General features: G+C 35.6%; 2 protein-coding genes across 10 annotated transcripts in view; one reads left to right on the plus strand and one right to left on the minus strand.

Moving 5' to 3' along the window:
• MCM8 (minichromosome maintenance 8 homologous recombination repair factor) overlaps positions 1-16013 on the minus strand; it is a 39260-nt gene extending 23247 nt beyond the window's left edge. The window contains exons 1-11 of one of the 8 annotated variants that reach the window (XM_056823469.1): positions 15822-16013; positions 14529-14618; positions 10945-11092; positions 10655-10738; positions 9225-9307; positions 8958-9107; positions 8415-8518; positions 7409-7607; positions 4628-4713; positions 2097-2248; positions 1641-1836 (exon numbers count right to left, since the gene is read on the minus strand). In XM_056823469.1, the coding sequence (XP_056679447.1) occupies positions 1641-1836; positions 2097-2248; positions 4628-4713; positions 7409-7607; positions 8415-8518; positions 8958-9107; positions 9225-9307; positions 10655-10738; positions 10945-11089 (1199 nt within the window). In that variant the 5' untranslated portion in view covers positions 11090-11092; positions 14529-14618; positions 15822-16013. Of the gene's footprint in view, positions 1-1640; positions 1837-2096; positions 2249-4627; positions 4714-7408; positions 7608-8414; positions 8519-8957; positions 9108-9224; positions 9323-10654; positions 10739-10944; positions 11096-14528; positions 14619-15728 lie in introns of all 8 variants that reach the window. The other 7 variants (XM_016427898.2, XM_056823461.1, XM_056823452.1 and 4 more) reach the window with 7 other exon arrangements.
• Positions 16014-16076: 63 nt separating this feature from the next.
• TRMT6 (tRNA methyltransferase 6 non-catalytic subunit) overlaps positions 16077-20285 on the plus strand; it is a 30468-nt gene continuing 26259 nt past the window's right edge. For both annotated transcript variants that reach the window (XM_007476713.3, XM_001382098.4), the window contains exon 1: positions 16077-16335. In XM_007476713.3, coding sequence (XP_007476775.2) covers positions 16181-16335 — 155 coding nt within the window. In that variant the 5' untranslated portion in view covers positions 16077-16180. The remainder of the gene's footprint in view (positions 16336-20285) is intronic.

Raw genomic sequence — 20285 nt, forward strand, 5'->3', positions numbered from 1 at the left:
GGGGTAGAGTTGAAAGAAAACAATTGGAAAAAAGTCACCCAGTTTTCATAAATCTGTCAAAAGTTCTGACCTTCTACATAGTTTCATGGCAGTATGAGACAATTGAAAGAGAACTAGATTTGAACATCAGAGGACCATATCTGAACTTTATCATCTCTGTTATTACCTGTTGTAACTTTGGGCAAGTCCCATAAATCTCCTATCTAATATGGAAAATGAAGGATCAGAATGACCATTTCTAAAGTCTTTTCCAGTTATAAATCTATGATCTTACAGTCTTAGGCAATTAATTTGACTTCTTTCATTTCAAATGGATAATAATAATATTCTTTATATAATTATTGTGGGAATTAAGATATATACAAAAAGTCTATAAACATAAAATAATAGGAACTATCATCAAATAAAATTAAATTAATAAAAATAAATGTGCATCATTAGATAAATATGATGAACTAAGAAGAGCCATAGAAATACAGTGTTAAATGCTTATTTATATGGATGAGGTTTGGGAGAAGTAGAGAATAAGCAGTAGGATATTTCAGGTCTGAGCTACATTCTTCCTGTTTCCATGATAGTAGTAGTATCCTAGTGACTATTGCTATATCTCAGAGACTAATTTCAACTTTTGAAAGTTATTTTGGTTTTCTGATTCAGAGTGGCATCTTTGGATGTTTAAGAATAAAGAAAAACTGAAGAGTAATGAGGCAAAGTATGGCACAGTAACGTACTGAACTTAGAATCAAGAAGACTCAAGTTCAAAATTTGTCTCTGATGTTTACTTTCTAGTGGAGTACTGCCAGTCATTTAACCGCTCTGAAGGAGATAGTTTTCATACTAGGTGTACTATCAGTACTACAGTGAATAATTATAAACAATGGTAAATTAATTAATATTTCAGATTCAGAGAAAAGAGATGTCTCCAAAGTCCAAAATCAAAGTAGGATGTAAGAAAAATACTTTACTTAGAAAAGTATCCACATTCCTATTAACAGTAATCCTCTGTGTGTTCAACCAACTTCCCAAAATGTAGAATACAAATAATAATAACTAGAGTTTATCCAATGCTTTAAAATCTATAAAATGGGGGCAGCTGGGAGGCTCAGTATATTGAAAGCCAGGTGTAGAGACGGGAAGTTCTAGGTTCAAATCTGGCCTCAGACACTTCCTAGCTGTATGATTCTGGGCAAGTCACTTTACCCCCATTAACTAGCCCTTACCATTCTTCTGCCTTGGAACCAATTCACAGTGTTAATTCTAAGGTGGAAGGTAAGGGTTTTTAAAAAAATTAAAGAAGTCTATAAAATGGTTTGCATGCATTTTCTCATTCAATCTTCACAACAATACTATGGAGTAGATTCCAGTATTATTGTCCTGACTTTATAAATGGAGGAAACTGGGACCTAGAGGAATTCAGTGACTTGCTCGTAGTAATCAACTACTGTCAGAAGTGGGATTTGAATCCAGGTGTTACTGGGTCCAAGTCGAATACTCTTTCAAGAAAGATAGCAAAATTGGAAATGTCAAGGCAGGATAATAATAAAGCACAATCACAATTTCATTAAGAGATCTATTTTAAATTATAACAAGCTTCAAACATCTAAATTATTTCAAACACTGAAATAACTACTCATCCATACTTGATGATAAGCTTAAAAAGGTTTTCTTCAGACTGAATTTCTTGAATTGCGTAGAGATCTTTCAATGAAAATTCCATTGATGTTCCATAATTTGTCCCATCTTCAGAAATTTTTGGTTTTTGACCTTTGGTATTGCTGATAGAATTTGCTTCAACATATAAGAGGAACATGCATTTATCATTCTTATTTCGAGAACCTGAAAAATTAAAACAATTATTAAAGCACAATAAGTAATATTAAAATCTCTCCTTATTACTTAAAAGTTAGAAAGTCAAAAGACATGGTAAACTATGATGGGAACGTCAAATAAAAGCAAATGCTACCTCTTCATTTGGCAATTAGATTTGGAAAAATCCTAATCCCTAATAAAAAGTAGATAGAAGATGAAAAGCTACTGAAGAATAAAACACGCTAACTTGTCCAAAAATAAAAGAGAAGGCAAAAATCATACTATACCTTCTTCAGAATTGGATACTTTAACAATTCCTGTAACGGTGACTATGTCTCCTGGGACACAGCTATCTACAAGGTCCTGAACAAGCTCACATTCTATTGTTCGAGGAATCCGGCCTGCTTCTCTCTGGTCATCTGACATTAGCTCCTGAATCCTACACAGAGAGCAATGTACAAGTTCAAAGAAACATTGATTTACCTGCTTCTTTCATATGTTAAAAATTAAGTCCCCAAATAATATGTTTCCCTTAAGATGGAGGTAGTAGACACTGTATATAGCAATAAAAACACATAATTCCTTACCACCTTTTAATCTAAAAGAACCATACATGCCTAAATAATCCATGATTTAGTACATGTGTTTCTTCTACCAATGCAAACTGTAGCCCTTAAAAGGGGTTGTAGTGCCCTAGAAAACAAGCTTCCTCAGGTATTGTAGCAAAAAAAAAAATCACCCAACAGTCTCAACTTCCGGTAATGCCTTTGAAACTTAGCTAGGCTGAGGACAGATGGCTCACCAAATCTATACCTCAATAAATCAGTCAATAATTTATTAAGTGACTACTACTATTTATCAGATGCTAAAGATACACAGTCCAGCTGACTTACTAGTTGAGGTAGAGTTGGCATATTCCTGGCTCCTCATTGTCACTTCCAAGTTCTTCCTTTATTATCACTTAATAGCCTCTGATTCTTTGAAATTCTCTCAATCTGTAATAACTACCTCATGAAAATTCTGGTAGCTATTGTCTACTGACTTTCAGGGAGCTCTCTTTTGTTTCTCAATAAATTCAATGCCTGGCTCACAATCTTCCTCTCCTTATTTCCTGTCCTCATGCCAGGAGGCCTCAATAAACATACTGATACTCCCTCAACACCCTAATCAAACACCATACTCATCTCACATGGCCTAAACTTCCACTTCTTTTCTCAGAAACCCTAAAAACTCCCAGGATCATTATATACAAAATCCAGAACTTCAAGGGATGGAGGATAAATGGATAAAAAAATTAAAAAAAAGAAAAACAAGCTATATCAAAGTCAAATATGGTTGGCTTCAGATACTTGTCTCATCTGAATCAACGATTAAATAAAGATGACAGCATTTACCTTGTGGGTTCCAAATCTTTCATCTATAGCTCTCATTTCTTTCACCATTTTTTCCTCTATCACTGTCTTATTTTATATTTGTTTTTTTAAAAACCCTTGCCTTCTGACTTGGAATCAATATTAAGTATCAATTCCAAAGCAGAAGAGTGCTAAAGTCTAGGCAATTGGGGTTAAATGATTTTCCTAGGGTCAAACAGCTAGCAAAAGTGTCTGAGGACTGAAACTATGTCCTCCTGCCTCCAGGCCTGGCTCTCTATCCACAGAGCTACCTAGCTGCCCCATTATCTTATTTTTTAGCAGTTTTTGGCTCTTTTTTCTCTTTCAGTAATTCTACTTGGAGTCATTCTTTGTTTTCTGAGTTTCTGTCTTGAACCTGTCACCATAATAGCTCTTTATTTTGAGATTCTTTCTTTGCTCATATTCCAATTCATCTTTTGACTTGGGACTTTTATTTTGGGCTAGGCTCTACTCCATTCTGTATACATGTAGAAATACTTTCTGACAATTATTTTTTGACATTTTAAAATTCAGATTTTCTTCCCTTACCCCTTCCCAGGAAATGAATAATTTGATATAACATTATACCTGAACTTTCATGTAATACAGATTTCCATACTGTTCATCATGATAGAAGACACTTATCACACACAATAGAAATCTCATGAAGGAAATACAGTGAAGATGGCAAGCTTTAATCTGCACTCAAATTCCAACAATTCCTTCTTTGGCTATGGATAGTATTTTCATCAAGAATCCCACCTTGGGACTTGCTTTGCTGATAATGGTTTAGTCTTTCATATAATATTTGTTACTGGATACATTGTTCTCTCAGTTCTGCTTGCATCACTCTGCATCTGTTTAAGTATTTCCAGATGTTTTCTGAAGGAACCTGTTCCTCATTCCTTATGGCACAATACTGGGAAAATGTTTCAGTTGAGCTTTTGTTTTCTTGGGATCTTCTGTTGCTTTATTGCACATGTTATATTATGTTAAATGTTATGTTATTCCAGGATCTTTAGACTAGTTGAAGCTGGAGAATTAAGAACACTCAGTGTTCTCAAAGTCAGCTAACTGCTCAAAAGACTTTTAAAGAGACTGCTTCTCATAAAAGGTTTACAATATTATTTTCTACAGAATTGACTATAAAACATTTTTCAATAGAAGTGATTATGCAGAGTTCATTTGTAATACTTCCACCATGGTCTTTCACTTTTTTTTTTGATGAATAACTACAATAAAGCACAATATATCTTTCATCAAACCCTTTATTACATAAAATCTATATAGTACATTTATTGAACAATGTTTTTATCCCTGTTGGACTAGAAATATAACAAATTTTATTCTATCATATGATAATAACACATGTATATACCACTTTAAAGTTTGCAAGAAAACTATAATCTATTTGTGTTGCTACTTACTTAATAGATTGCCAATCCACAGTAACTGTGAGAGGAGAGCTTCGGAGGGCAGTAAATGATTTCCCATGGCATACAGGCACAGGACACTGGAACAAGATTTGTTCAAAGTCATATTTTGCTAGACTTAAATGAGTTCCTTAGAAAAATATAAATCAGTGGTTAAAATACCAGGCCTGAAGTTAGGAAGACCTGAGTTCAAATTTGACCTCAGATAATTTTTAACTATGTGATCCTGGGCAAGTGACTTAATCCCATTGCTTAGCTCTTTCCATTCTTCTGTTTTTGAACTGATACAAAGATAGAAGGGTTATTAAAATACAAACACATATGCATATATAAAAATCAAATTCCTCATTTAATTCATTTTTTGTTAATACCATGGAAATATTAGTTTGATACAGAAATGTCTATAAAGGTATACAATTACCTACTTTGTAAAATCTAGATGCTATCTAGGTTTCAAGACCTCAATAATCTGCCTTCATTTTGTCTAAGTTAACTATTTCCCCCATTTTTAATCCCATGAGTGCTCTGAAGGAGCAATAAAATATAGTCAAATTACTTAACAACATATTAGGCAGGTTACCTTTCTATTACCTCTCATATAGCCTGGGATGCCCTTCCGCCCTTTGTCCCCATTTATTTGTATATTTTATCAATTATCAAGTCTGACTTGTCCAGTTTAAATGCCATTTTTTCCATAACATTTTTATTGACTCCAGTCTGTACTAGTCATGATGGTTGTTGTTATTAATTTCTTTTGCTCATGGTTTTTCTATTTAAGCTGTGTCTTACTACATATTGTCCCCAAATTATAAATAGACTGTTTTCTAAAAATCCATGAGTCTGATGAAAAATGCTATTCACTTCAGAGAAAGAACTGATGAAGTCTGAATAAAGATTGAAACAGAATTTTTCACTTTATTTTCTTCATGGAGTTTTTCTTTTTTGATATGTCATCTTCTACAATATGATAAAAATGAAAATATATTTTGCATGATTACATTGCACACATATAACCTAAATCAAACTGTTTACTGTCCAAGGAAGTGGGGCAGGAGAGGGAGGAAGATTAAATTGACTCCATCATTCTTACTGATCTTATTTACAATTAATTTTATTCTATAATTCCCTAAGGTATGGTCTGAACTTTTAGTTCAGAAATTCGCCTGGCCTATAATGAGTTAAGTTTAGAAATCTAGTTCACTTGCTAATCACTGTTGTATTCTTGCCTCAAGGAAATTTGTTATCTTTAGGGAATTCAGGTGGACACCAAGGACTTAGGTCTAATTTTGTTATATCACCTAGCTATACTTCAAGGATATCTGGTTTGGTATCCAAAGAAGTCTAATCCACTATCTCTAACCTTGCAGGTGGACTCAATGAACTTTTCTTAGTCACAGGAAGGAAAGAAAGGGTTGTTGCTAGTTCCTCATTCTTAATTTACAATCAATTATACTGTCCCCCAAATATCTGATCCCCTGATATCCCCTGATATCTGTAACCAATCATGTTGTTCTCACTTCCTTGATGCTCCCAGCCCTGTAACCAATCATAATGTGTTTCCTACCTATGAAGTCCAGTTCTTTGTTCTATATACCTCAAAAACTATAAAAGGAGCTATTCAGAATTTTTGGCTTAAAAATGAGGCAGCCATTGCCTCACTTTATTACCAGATCTTTACCCCGCTAATAAACTGCTATCTTGCTCAGAGAATATGTGCCTTAGTCTACCTTTGCTGAATTTTATTTGCGACATTATATAATCAAATAGTAGTGGAAGCTAAATAACCAGAAAACTCCTGAGTTCTAACATGACTTCTACTACTTCTGCTACATAATTATAACCAAATTATTTAACCTTTTCATACTTCTAATGGGGAAGAAATTATCCCTTGGAACAAATTATGAATATTCTTTTCTACTTCATTTAAACAAATTAAGAGAATATCAAGCTATACAAGCACCATCAGATTTGTGGTATTCTTAAATGCCCATTGTAATTGGGCTCAGTACAAATAAGATCAGAAATTAAGGATTATTAATTTATAAAGCATCTTGCATTGTATAGCTTGTTGAGCAGGATAGATAGAAAAAACTTTCTGGGAGTCTAATAAATTGACAAGAACTTATTAAGTGCTTACTAAATGTCAGGAACTATGCAAAACTCTAGAGATTCAAAGACAAAAATAAAACAGTCCTTTCCCTCAAGAAATTTATAGTCTATTGAAGGAGACTGCCTGTACACACAAAAATATATGCAAAATAAATAAAAGTTAATGGTGTGGGAAAATCACTAGAAAATGGAAAATCAGGAAACGTCTTATATAAAAGGTAATATTTAAAGGAATTAGGGATTCTAATAGAAGCTAGGTAGTATAGTTGATAGGGGAATGAGTCTGAAGTCAGGAAGACTCATCTTTCTGAGTTCAAATCTAGACTCAGACACTAATAACTGTGTGATCTTTGGCAAGTCACTTAACCCTGTTTTCCTCAGGTTCTTCATCTGTAAAATAAGCTGAAAAAGAAAATGGCAAACTCCGTTAGTATCTTTGCTACAAAAATCTCAAATGAGATCATAAAGAGTCTGACCCAACTGAATGATAACAAACCAAAAAAGAGATTCTAAGAGTGAAGGTGAGGTGGAACACATAAAAAATTCACTGTACTCATGGCTCCATCTAATACTTCTGCTTATTCGGAAAGAAAGGAAGGAAGAGACAGAAGAAGGAAGGAAGGAAGGATGGAAGAAAATTCTCTGACAATGAAGACTTGAAATCACCTTTGTGGGAAGGCTGTATTTTCCATCTGGAAAAGAAAAACTTTGTATTTCTCCACAGGCAGCACACAAAAAAGCCATCTTGGTACAAAGAGGTTTTATGTTGCTGACTCGAACAACTGTTCCTCGTAAAGCAATATATTTCCCATAGCAAGTAGCTCGGACATTTTTCAGCTGAGTTAGAGAGTCATAGTTGTACACCCTAAAAAAATGGAAACATATATATGAAGTTAATAATGAAAAATGGGGGGGAAATGGAAAAATGAAAAAAAAAATAGAAAGATGCGGATATCTTTGCTTTTACACATACCGTTTGGAATCTACTACTGAATTATCAAACTTTATATGAAATCACAGAATAAGTCACCATTAAGGATACAGGCCTGGGTTTCGTGTTTTTTTTTTCCCTTTCCTCTTTTAAGAAATTCTTTGAGGAAAGAAAAAAAATTACAAGTAAGACTATATGAAGACAAATAAATGATGAAATTAGAAAATGCTCTATAATGGCTCCCAATTCAATAACGTTCATTGCTTCTTAAAAAAAGTTTCAAGATTTAAAATTCTAGGCAAAGCTAATGTCATGCCACATAGATGGATATATTATATATATACACACACACACACACACACATGCATATGTTTAAATAATAATTCTTTTGAAGTCCTAACTAATAAGATTTAATTTATTCATTCTTTCACAGTTCCTAACTTGCATAAAAAAGGGTAAAAATTGGTCACAAGGAGACTAGTAACTTAATTGTACACCATAGCCACCTCTAACAATTTAAGGTAGCAATGTCATCAATTAAATATTTGTTGTATAAGTATATGAACATTCAAAACTGACAATTTTCACATTTTCCTTATAAGCCTTAGAATTGGTTCACATCAACAAAATAGAACTAAATGCATGTTCTTTCTATGTTAGATCCTTTTAAATAAAAAGTTTCTTAAACCATATTCAGTGTCCTTACTCTAAGAAATTTTATAACAGAAATTCATTCTTTACCTTGCAGTGATATGTGGTACATTTACAATTGTTTCTCCTTTATTTGATAATCCTTCTTGGGCCTGTAATTCAGCTGCATGTCTTTCAAGATCTTTTGTCAATATCTAGAAAGGTAAAACATAAACCACTTCATATATTATTTTATAGTGAAATTAGAATATAAATAAATATATATCCAGAAACATTTTAGCTAAATAAGAATTTAAGAAGTCCTTTAGTTAAGTTCTTTCATCTTTGAAAGATTATTCTATAGTTTTCTGCTATACTTTTGCTATGACAAGTGAATGCCATTTTGGCCTATCTTGTTATCTCAAGGCTAGGTTTTCAAACTTCCTGTCCTGTATCTCTGGCTCATTATGACCTGGCTACCAAGGTATCTAGATTAAAATAGTTATTAGTAAGGAGGTTTCATTTCACTATTTCCTGCCTTGGCTCTACTAAAGAATGCCTTAGCATCTAAAAAAATTTTCAGATAGGCAATCTAGTGTAATGTTAAAGGGGTAGGAGACCAGAGTTCAAGTCCTTTCTGTCACAAATTTTTACCTGATGAATTGCCAAACCCATGCAGGCCAATGTTTTTTCAGGCATATCTCTCAATTCAGTTGCTATGTTTGGTATCAAATTAGTCAAGTTATCATCTTGTGTCAGTTCTTTATAATCCACCAAAATACTCCCCTTTCTTTCTATTTCATCCTAGAATATAAAGACATATGGTCATATTTTTGTGTATGAACTTTTCAAAAGTATCGTCATTAAATATTTTGAAAATATATGTTGTTTTCATATTGTTTTGTTATATGGGATTCTTACCTTATCATACAATTCAATGTGCTTTGTGAAAAAGTTTTCAAATGCTTGAATCTTCTGAACGAAAGGAGAGCTATCACTGTAAACTAATCCAACATGTGCTGTCAGTATCAAAAGAATTATGTATATACATATGTATGTGTTTATATATACCCACACACATTCTCCCTTGAAGCATACAAACATAACATTACAGAGATGTCATGGTCTAATGGAAATATCAGAGCATTGAAGATTAGGAGATTTATTTTCTATGTCTTCTATTCCACAGCTACTAACCTCAGGAAAGTCACTTAACTTTTATAAGATCTCATTTTTCTTATCAGTAAAATAATAGAGGCAGACTAAATGATCTTTAAGGTTGTTCCAGGTTCCAAATTTTTCCTTCTTTTCAAAAAACACAGAACATTCCTAGTTATGAAAAGAATATTAAGATAGATAATACACTGAATGTCTATGTGGAATGGGGCCACTCAAATGCCTAATCCCACCCTGACTGACAATGGGAGCTTTGAGCTATCATTTCCAGGGCTGATGTTCACCATACTGGTGCTGAACTTAGTGTGCATACCCAATTGACTTAGTCTACTACAACTTAGGGGTCAAGAGATCCACCAGTTTCAGCCAGAAGGTGAAATTATAAGAGTGCACCATGATGCCTGGCTCGGCTTAAACTCTTGAATAATTAAAACCTTCCCAGACAGTTTCACAGATTTAAATTTGGAAAATACCACATTGGCTATCTAATCTGGCGTCTTTATTTAAACACTAAGGAAACCAAGACTCAGAGAGATGAAGTGATTTGGCCAATATCACACAAAAGGAAGTGGTAGAGTTAGGATTTAAAGGACACAGACTGAGTGCAAGAAGATCCTGTTGAAGGCCATTGAGTCCAACTCTCTCATTTTACAGATGAAGAGAATGAAGCACTGAGGTTGACCGATTTTCTTAATGCACAATAAAGCAACTAAGTGTGGCAATCTTTTTTTTTTAATTCAAAGATATTTTATACAAAGATATACTTATTTTGCAAATTACATGTAATAACAATTTTCTTTCTTAATTTAACTTTAATTAATATGTAAAACACACTTTTGGTCATTGTTGTAAGAGCATACTTATATATAACCGAACCCCTCAAACAGAACCCTAAATACACTGAGGTGAAAGATAGTAGGCTTTGATCCTCATCCATCCACCTCCAACAGTCCTTTCTCTGGCAGTGGATAGCATTCCCTGTCAGTCTTTCAGGATAGTTGTGGCAATCTTTAAACTGCAGTCTTTCAGTCTCCCACCACATCTAGCATCCATGCACAAAGTTGGGTCCCCTTTTCCACCATAACATGCTGCAGAATGATTTTGTTTTGTATTTGAAAACTGGGTTCCAATAAGTAAAGAAAAATGTCATTTGTTCTCTTTACTCTTAACTTTACCTTCAGAGAAATAAAGTTTCCAGCCTTTATATGGTATGAATTGGTCTAGTGTTGACTGTTGCAGCCAAGGCTCTGGATTTTGTACTGAAAGATATATTAGGTTATGATTAAACATTTCCCAAATTTCTTCAAAACAATTCTTAAGCAATTAAATATCTGTTTCCAAAGGAATTATATGAAAAATCTCCTTTGAATACCTCTTTGGATATTAATTATCACACCTCATGATATATACTATAAATGTCAAATAGCAAAGAGCTTTAGTTTTTCCTCAAGCAATAAATACTTACAAGAAACATGTTTATCTACAGTTTTCTTCCCATCACCTTTTTGTTCTTTTCCTCTTCCTTTAGCAGAGCCCCAACCACCTCTTCCTCTTCTCCAGCTATGATATCCTCCTCGCCCAAATCCTCTGCCTCTAAAATTGGCACTCATGTCCTACTGAGAGAAATTTAAAAGAATTTAGCCAAAGTCAAATAGAAAATACCTGAAAATGTGCAATAGTACATATATTTGAAATAACAAATAGATTGCAATCTGTTAGCATTCATACATATCAAGTCTATACAGAGGACAAGGAAATGGTAAACCACTCTAGTGCTTTGCCAAGAAAGCCATAGGGTCACAAAGAGTTGGACAAGACTGAAATAATGGAACAACAACAAAATAGGCTGTCTCTCGATCTCTATTCTCACATCTCCAGCCTTCTCATCAGGGGAAGGGAAAAACATTATTATATATTGCCTCTGGGCCAGATACTGTACTAAATGCTCTTTTACAAATATTATCTCACTTTCAACTGGACATTGCAAAGTAGATGTTTTGTGGGCATCTTAAATTCAACTTGTCCAACATGCCATTATCTTTCCCCAATAAAACTGCCCCTAATGTAAGGGGCAGAATGTAAGGGGTTAATATAAAGGACTAGATGATTTAAGAGAAGGGTCACCAGGAATTGTAATCAATTCCAAAATGATTTTTTTAGCAATTTATTTATAAAATATATAAAGAGTGAAAGTAAGAAAATCAGAGAGAAGATAGGGTAAGATATCTAACCTACACACTAAGTATTTCGCTCCAACCCCTGGCTCATGTGAACTTTAGATTACTCCACCCTACTTAGTCTAACAAAAACAGGAATATCTACATCCATACTTAAGGATTAAGTATTTAGGAGAATGGCCTATGACAGATATGTGCTAGCAAATGACAAATCAGAAACAACTGACAGACCCCTGGGCTGTCCTAAGTCAAACTTAAGCTACCATTGATACATGTGAGATGCAGTAAAGTAATGTAAAAACCATCTATATATTTCGCATCACTTCCTCTCTCCAGTCTCTTTTGGCGGAGAGGTGGCTCTGGCGGCAGCTTGCTGAGCAATTCAGCATCTTGGCTTGGTGGAAGCTATTATCTGATTTGGGTGGTGAGTTTTCCTTGATACTTTACTGGGAGAAGCTGAGTAGCCTCGTTCAGGGGAGGCATCTTCACTGAGCTCTCTTGGAGTTTAGGCTGATTCTTTTCTCCTTTACCTTCCAAACACTATCCTCTTAGAAAAGCCTCTAATCTTCTTCAAAAACCTCATGGTGGAGGTCCTCTGGCACAGGCCAGGCAGGAGAAATCCTATACCCTCTTCTCTCTCTTCTCCTTAATTCCTTCCCTCTATATTAATTAAAATTACCATAAATTTCCAAACTGACTTGGGTATTTTATTTGGGATTTTCTCTGGCGACCAAATTAATTTAGATTAGGTCACAATTCCTTACAGTCAACCTAGGTAGGGCTAATTAGTCCTTTGCCAGAGGGGTCTCATCCTTGAGCTGAGAATCTGAGGATGCAGGAAGCCTCTCTCAAGAGGGTAGGCCTCTCCTGAGGCTAGTCCCTTCAGAAAATCCACAGTGACTCTGGCTTCATGTTGCCATAGAGTATGTGTGTGTGTGTAGCTTAATTTTTTTCTTGCTTGCTGCACTGCATAGTAATAAAGCTCATGCTTGTATTAGCATTCTAAGGGATGATTTTCTTTAAATCCTCAAAAACAGGTCCTTGCTCTAAGCTGGGATATGAGGCCAAATAGTACACTTGATATAATAGAAAAGGTACAAAATACATAACAACTGCCCAAGATCCAGTTTCCTGTAAAAATGAGGATGATAATGTTTTATCTAACCACCTCTAGGCTTTTGTTTTTAGGAAAGCAATATTTTAACTTTAAAGCACTGTATAAATAGGAATTAATAGTATTATACATTTTTCTAGTGTATAAAAACATTGTTTCTCATTGTCTATAGCTTTCCCTAGAATACATATACTGAGATTACTAGTACTGAAAAATGAGAAGAAAGGGAATAGGTGGGTTTTTATATTTGATTCTTCTAAAGTAGACCATGGATTCAATGCCACACTACAATGTTTGATTGCAAAAAATAAATAAATGAAAAGCATTTGCTTTGGTAAAGCAAAACAAGATGTTGTCCATTTATTTGTTAAAATTATAAACTATTTTTTCTCTTGATCTTACCATTCCCTCAAATTATAATTCTAGGCCTCTCCTTCCTTTTATAGCCAAAATTCCTAGGAAAAACTGTTTATGCTCACTGCCTCTACTTTTAACCATTTGGTCAAATTCTTAGCTCCTTGCAAGCTGACATCTATCCCTACCACTTGATTTAAATTGCTCTCTCCAAGCTCACCAATGGTTCATTTCTTGATAAATGAAAAAGCTTTTTCTTAGTCTTTATCCTTCTTGGCATGTCTGTAGCATTGGACAGTAGAGTAATTTAATCACTTTATTCTCCATAATTTCTTCCCCTTGGGTTTTCATGACATTGTTCTGTAATAACTTATCTTCTATCTGTTGGAACAATTCTAATGTTTCCTTTGTAGGATCATCGCCCAATTTCTACTTCCTATGGCTAGGTGTAATCTAGGGTTTTGTCCTGGGCCTGTCCTCTTCTCCCTATATATATTCTATATCAGTTATCTTATCAGTTCCCATAGATTCAGCTATTTTTCTAAGCAGATGATTCCCAATCAACATATCTGGCTCTCATTTCCCTCTTAGGCATTAGTCCTACATCTCCAACTGCTTGCTTGACATCTCTATCTGGGAATTTTTTTATAAACACCAAATCAAGGTTTCATTATCATTGAACTCTCACCATTCCTATAGAGGAACTATCATTCTTCTAGAAATACACATTCACAATGAAGACTCCCTCTTCAGTTGTCCACTTGTCCATTCCCCTATATCCTCAGTTGCTAAATCTTGTTCATTCCACCTCAACATCTTTCATATCCATCCCCACCTTATTTATAGGAGAAGCACCAGGCTCTTATCAACTCTCACCCCTGCATCCAAGTCTTTCCCTCTCCAATCTACCTTCCCCAGAGCAGCCAAATTGGAACTCCTTTGTCTGATAGAATGATTGCAGCCCACTTTTTTTGGATTCATAAGACGTATTTTGGTCATTTTTATCCTATATATGTTTGTTTACAAGTACTCATTAAGCATTATATACAAGGTACTGTGCTAAGTCCTGGGGATATAAAAGCAAAATAGTACATGCCCTTATGAAGCTCACATTCTAATGGGAAGATGACTATGCAAAGCTTTGCTTTTTTTAAGAGATATGTATTTGTGTAATCAGCATCTAACACAGTGTTTGGCAGGCAGTAACTACTTAAATTTTTGTGGACTGATTTATAGACATAATCAGAGATAATGGTTCTATAATATTAAAAAAACAACCAAATGCCTTTATTTTCTTAGAAATGATACTTTGAAATGATAGAAATTAGATAAATATCTCAATATCTATTCCAAGGCAGAAGAGCAACGTTAAGTAAGGCATGAAACAATAAGAAATATGCTCACCAAAGGTGTTCACTACTGTCATGGAGGGTGTTTTGGACAGATTCCAAATATAAGGGGTTCCCAACAGACAATGAAATCCTCTGAATGTTGCTGTTTACAGAAGACATTGTGTTAACCACATGAAGTACGAGTATGAGAAATGATAAAAGTATTAAAATTTTTTTAAATTAAGAATTTACTCTGAATATTGAAATGTGAATGTGACTAATATTATAACGTATGAAATTTCATATACATCTATATGCATACATGTATGTGTATATGTGCACACAAATGCAGATTGTAATGTTTAGTTGTAATTTATATCATTTATGTGACATAATTTAGGCAAGATACAAATAAAAGAATATTTAGTAACCATATTATGGAATACACATAGATGGAAAGCTTGATAGATAACCTTTAGAAGATCTATCTTAGACATTCTAGATGGACAATGAAATGGTCCTGAAGTTAAATACAAAAAAGAAAAAAATGCATTCTGGAAAACATACAGGAACTTCAATAATCTCCATAGCTAATATCAAACCCACCTTTTTCTTTCTTTTTAAAATATCAACATTTTCCTTATAATTTTATATGGCTGTAAATCATGGTCCTCTCTAATCAAAAACGAAGGTGACACATAGGAAAAGAGATGCTTGATGGGCATGTATAATATAAAAAGGAAGTGGGACTGATGACACAGCAAGTGTAAGAAATAATTGATGGTCAATCTGAGTGTGACATCAGCAAAACAATTTATTTTAAAAGTCTTTACATTTTAATTTGGGGCCCCTGAACTAAAAACAAAAACTTGAATTTTAATATAATTCGTTTCCTTTAGTCCTAGTTTTCAAAATGCGTCTACAAACATTATTTTGGGAAGGGGTCTACAGGCTTCTCCAGATTGGCATGACACAGAACCTCTGACCTGGAAGGAGGCCTGAAGCTAGTCAGGGAACTCTGCTTTTATAATTTTATAGGCCTTTATATGAAAAATATATGTCCTAGAATAGCAAGAAGGAATGATTGAATGTTCCATAAGTTTACATTCCCCAGCCAGAAGGGGAAGGAGAGGCACCATGACAATGGAGAAATAAAGACCAAGTTGGGCTTCCCAAAATCTGCCCCGTGCCTTGCCCAAGGTCCCTCCCACCCCTCCTATTAGTAGGGCAAGTTCGGATGCAGGCACTGCCAGGGACAGCACTGGGCGCTTACAACTGGGCCTGAGCCCGTGGGTTCTTCTCACTCTCCCCGCGGAATCTCAAAGGGACTGCTCTGGGATGGCGGGAGGATATCCGTAAAACGAACCAGGCTCTCTGGTGCCGCGGACCGTGACCTCCAGAGAGGGGGAGAAGCAGTATAAGCTCCGGTGTTCCGGACCGGAGGATAACAGGAGACATTCAGGAAGCGCCTATTTTAATTTCCAGCGGTCTCCTCCGGCCCCCCAAGTTCTTTTTTCGCGCCGGAATGACGCACTTCCGCCCAAGGGAAGCGGCTTTGGAAAAGGGAGGCAATAGAACAAGCTGAGGCCAATTAGAGACTTGGTCAGACGGAAGTTGAAAGGGGGCTGAGCCGGCCTGGCCGGAAAGCGGAAGCGGCGTGCTCTGGATTTGTCGCTGGAGAATAAGCAGCGCGTGGTGTCTGAGCTTTGGGCAATCTGAAATCTTATGGAAGGAGCGAAGGGAGAGGGGCCAGCTGGAGGAGGCGCCATGGAGAAGTGCATGGAGCAACCTGGCCAGCAGGACTACCACATTCGGGATGGGGACTTTGTGGTGCTGAAGAGAGAGGACGTGTTCAAAGCCGTACAGGTGCAGCGGAGAAAGTAAGTAAAAGTCCCCTGGACTGGAGAAGAGGAGGAGGAGAAGGGAGGAAGAAAAGAGACAGAGAACCCTTCCCTTCAGAGTCTTCTCCCAGAAGGCCAAGCCAACTCTTCCTTCCTGGGCACCCACTCTAAGATTAGATGCACCTTTGCTCCTGCACCTTTCTTGCCGGGCCAGGAGGAGAAGTGTGCACGTTGCCCTTGCACACCCTCTTTATGCCGCCATCACTCAGCAGTCCCGCCTCCTTTGAGGTGCACACTGTCTAGTTTTGGGACTCTATCCAAAAGGTGGGCAAGGGAGGAAGAAAGAGGAAGGTGATGCCTTCTTTACCGACACCCAGGACATTCTTCTTTCTCCAGGGGCTCATTACCTAGATTCTCAGTCTTTTCTTCTCTCTACGCCGATCCTGTACTTGAGAACTTAAGTTCACATGTAGATACCCTCAAACACTCCGCCTTCGCAGTCCATCATCAATCTTCTCAACTCTAGGGACCTATCCCTTCACTCCGTCTTCTCGGGGCAGGGTGGAGGTGGGGGAGTAGATGGCAACTCATACCTTTCTTCCCCCATCACTCATTAGTGTTCCACTTGGATGGTGGAGAATTCTTGAAATTCTTCTGAGGAAAAACTTCCTACTTTGCTATCTCTCCTTGTGTTTCACTCCTACACCTATTCTTCATCCTCATCTTGACTTATTGTTATCCCTGCCCTTTCACAGGGCTCATCACAGTGTGCTTAATAAAGTCTTATTCATTCATTCACTCAGTTCCTCCTCTTCCCACTTTTCATTCTACTTAACCGGGTTAACTATTCAGTGTTCTCTACTCTGAGTCATTTACCCTTCTGCCCAACTATCACTCATACCTGGCCAAACTTGAACCCTAGATTACCCCAACCACCTTTCTTTGGTGCTATAGAACAGCATTAGAGAAGTCACACAACTTTGTTGATTGGGTCTACCCTAAATTTGTTATCTTATATCAAGTGGGCCTTCAAGTTGCAGAGCAATTGGTTTAGTGTCAGTGGGTTCCCACCTCCATGTATATCACCTCTTTGGACTTGGGCAAACAATTCTTACTCTCTCGACCTCAAAGTTTTTTTCATTTATGAAATGAGGGGATTGAACCACATGACTTTTAAATAGAACAGGATAGAAGTTGTAGAAATGCAATTTTAAACTAGGCTAGATGTAAAGAGATATTTTTTCTTGTTTTTGTTTTTCCTTCAGTAATGTTTTATTTCCAATTATATGTTAAAAGGTTTGTGTTTTTTTTGCATTTGTTTTCTAACCTTTTGAGTTCTACATTCTCTCATCTCCTCTCCTCACTCCCTGCAACAGCAACTAGATATCAGTTATTAATATACATACAAGTATCCCTTCCACATTCCTGGAATTAGGGATACTTGTGCCCTCCTGATCTGGAAATTCTCTTTAAAATTTTTTGACCCTCTGTTCCTACTAAAGAAGTCTGGATTTTTTCTTTTTTCTTTTATGGGTTATTTACAGTACCTTACTGTAAAATACAATACTCTCCATGTATTATGCATTTTTGAGTTTCAAAACTTTTTCTGTGTTGTTCACTGGGCTTCACATATTGCCTGCAGCTTCTGCAAAACTAAGGGAAAAAAATCCCTATTTAATTTCTTATAGCCATCTGTGACCTGTTGAAACTACAGTGGAGAAAGTTGTGATGTAGGAAATATAATAGTGTCTACATAATATAACATAATTATCAGTATAATATATACATACAAAACATGTCTATATTTTTATGTTGAAGTAGAAAAATGGTATGCTTTGATCTGTAATTCAGGCTCCATCAGTTCTTTCTCTGGATGTGTCCTTGTTCATCTTGTTGCTGAGAATAGCTAAGTAATTCACAGTTGTTCATTTCCTAATATTACTGTTTCTGTGTTCAGTGTTCTCCTCATTTGTTCACTTTACTTTGCATCAATTAATGTCTTTCCAGATTTTTCTGAAATCTTCCTGATGATCATTCTTACAGCACAATAGTATTTTATTACAATCACATACCACAACTTGTTCAGCCATTCTCCAATTGATGGGTATCTCCTCAATATCCATTTCTTTCTTTCTACAAAAATAGCTGCTATAAATTTTTTTGTCCAGATAGGTACTCCCCCTCCCCGCTCCTCCTTTAAAAATAATCTCTTTGGAATACAGACCTAGTAGTGGAATTGCTGGATCAGATGGTATACATAATTTTATAGCCCTTTGGGCATAGTTCTAAATGTTCTAAATTGCTTTCCAGAATAGTTGGATCTGTTCACAGCCTCACCAACAGTGCATTAGAGTCCCAATTTTCCTATATCCTCTCTAACTTTTATCATTTTCCTTTTCTATCATATTAGCCAATCTGCCAGGTATGAGATTGTACCTCAGAATTGTTTCAATTTGCATTTCTTTCTTTTTTTTTTAAACCCTTACCTTCCATCTTGGAATCAATACTATATATTGATTCTAAAACAGAAGAGCAGTTAGGGCTAGACTATGAGGGTTAAGTGACTTGCCCAGGGTCACATAACTAGGAAGTATCTGAGGCCAGATTTGAATTAATTTGTATATAAGATTGATATTTTTTGTATGCTTGTGCATGAGAGTAAGTTTGAATTCTTCATGTGTGGGCATATGTAGTATGTTGTATTATATATATTTCAGGATGTATGTTATGATTTTGACATGATACTGTCTTATATTATTTGATCCTCTTGACTTGAATTTTTCTTGGAGATAGAATTTTCTTTTAGCCTATGGGTTTCTGTGTTCTTGTTGGTGTGGATAAAATGATACATGATATAATGTATTTTGCAGAGTTGTGTCTTCTTAGTTAAATAACTGTTTCCTTTTCATTATTGTTGTAGGCAGAGACACTTTTTCATCAGAGCTATAATCTTTATATATGTATGGGTCTATTTCATCATTGGTTTTTGCAGTACTTATTTCTGTTATAATTTGTACTCATGTCTTTTTTTATGTAATTATATGCAATGCTTTCATATTTGTTCTTCATGTCTTCTCATTTATAGCTTTCCATTTATAGGGACTGTTGTTAAATGTTAAATATTGCTATTTTGCAGATTTTCCTATGCATTTTCTTCTTTGCTGGTAGTGTTATGGGTATAATGTAGTTTCACACTTGAAGCATGAAACCATGGATCTTTGTCATCTACCTTTATTGAGGTAGGAGTTACCATAACAACATCCACAGGACCTATCCATCTTGGTTCTGTGGTTAATTCTTTAGTAAAATTCTTGACATATACTTTGTCTCTTGGTTTTATTTTATGCAATGAGAAATCCAGTGGTATTCTCTGTACTAGTAATCCTGGCTTTCTTAATTTTTCCAGCCTGTTTTGTATTTCAATTAGGTATTTATGAAGTAAACATTCCCCTTTTAACATAGATATGGTGGTTTTGCAGTCTTGCCATGCCATAATGGTTGACCATATAACATCTCAAATGGGGATACATGCAAGTCACCTCTGGTTCTTGTTCTTAGGTGAAGCAATGCAAGAGGAATAACATCTGTCCATTTCAAGTGTGTTTCTGAACAGTTTTCCTATTAGTGTCTTTAATTCTTTGTTCATTCTTTCAACTTGGCCTGAACTCTGTGGCCTATAGATATCATGAAAAAGGAATTTGATACCCAGATTCATGTATATTTCTTGCAAAATTTTAGCAGTGAAATGTGACTCCCTATCCGGTCTGTGGTATCGGGAATGCCATACCTAGGAACTATTCCTTTTAGTAGAGATCTTACTACTGTGGCTATATCGTTTTTCTTAGCTGGATATGCTTCAACCCATCCCTTTAGTCTATCCACAATAACCAATTACTTGTATCCCTAGTCTTTAGGCATGTTAATGTAGTCTATTTGTAGACATTGGAAAGGCATATTACTTAGAGGTCTGCCTCCCAATGCTATGTTCT

Source organism: Monodelphis domestica, chromosome 1 (genome assembly GCF_027887165.1).
Source record: "Monodelphis domestica isolate mMonDom1 chromosome 1, mMonDom1.pri, whole genome shotgun sequence".
In the NCBI taxonomy this organism is placed as follows: Eukaryota; Metazoa; Chordata; class Mammalia; order Didelphimorphia; family Didelphidae; genus Monodelphis; species Monodelphis domestica.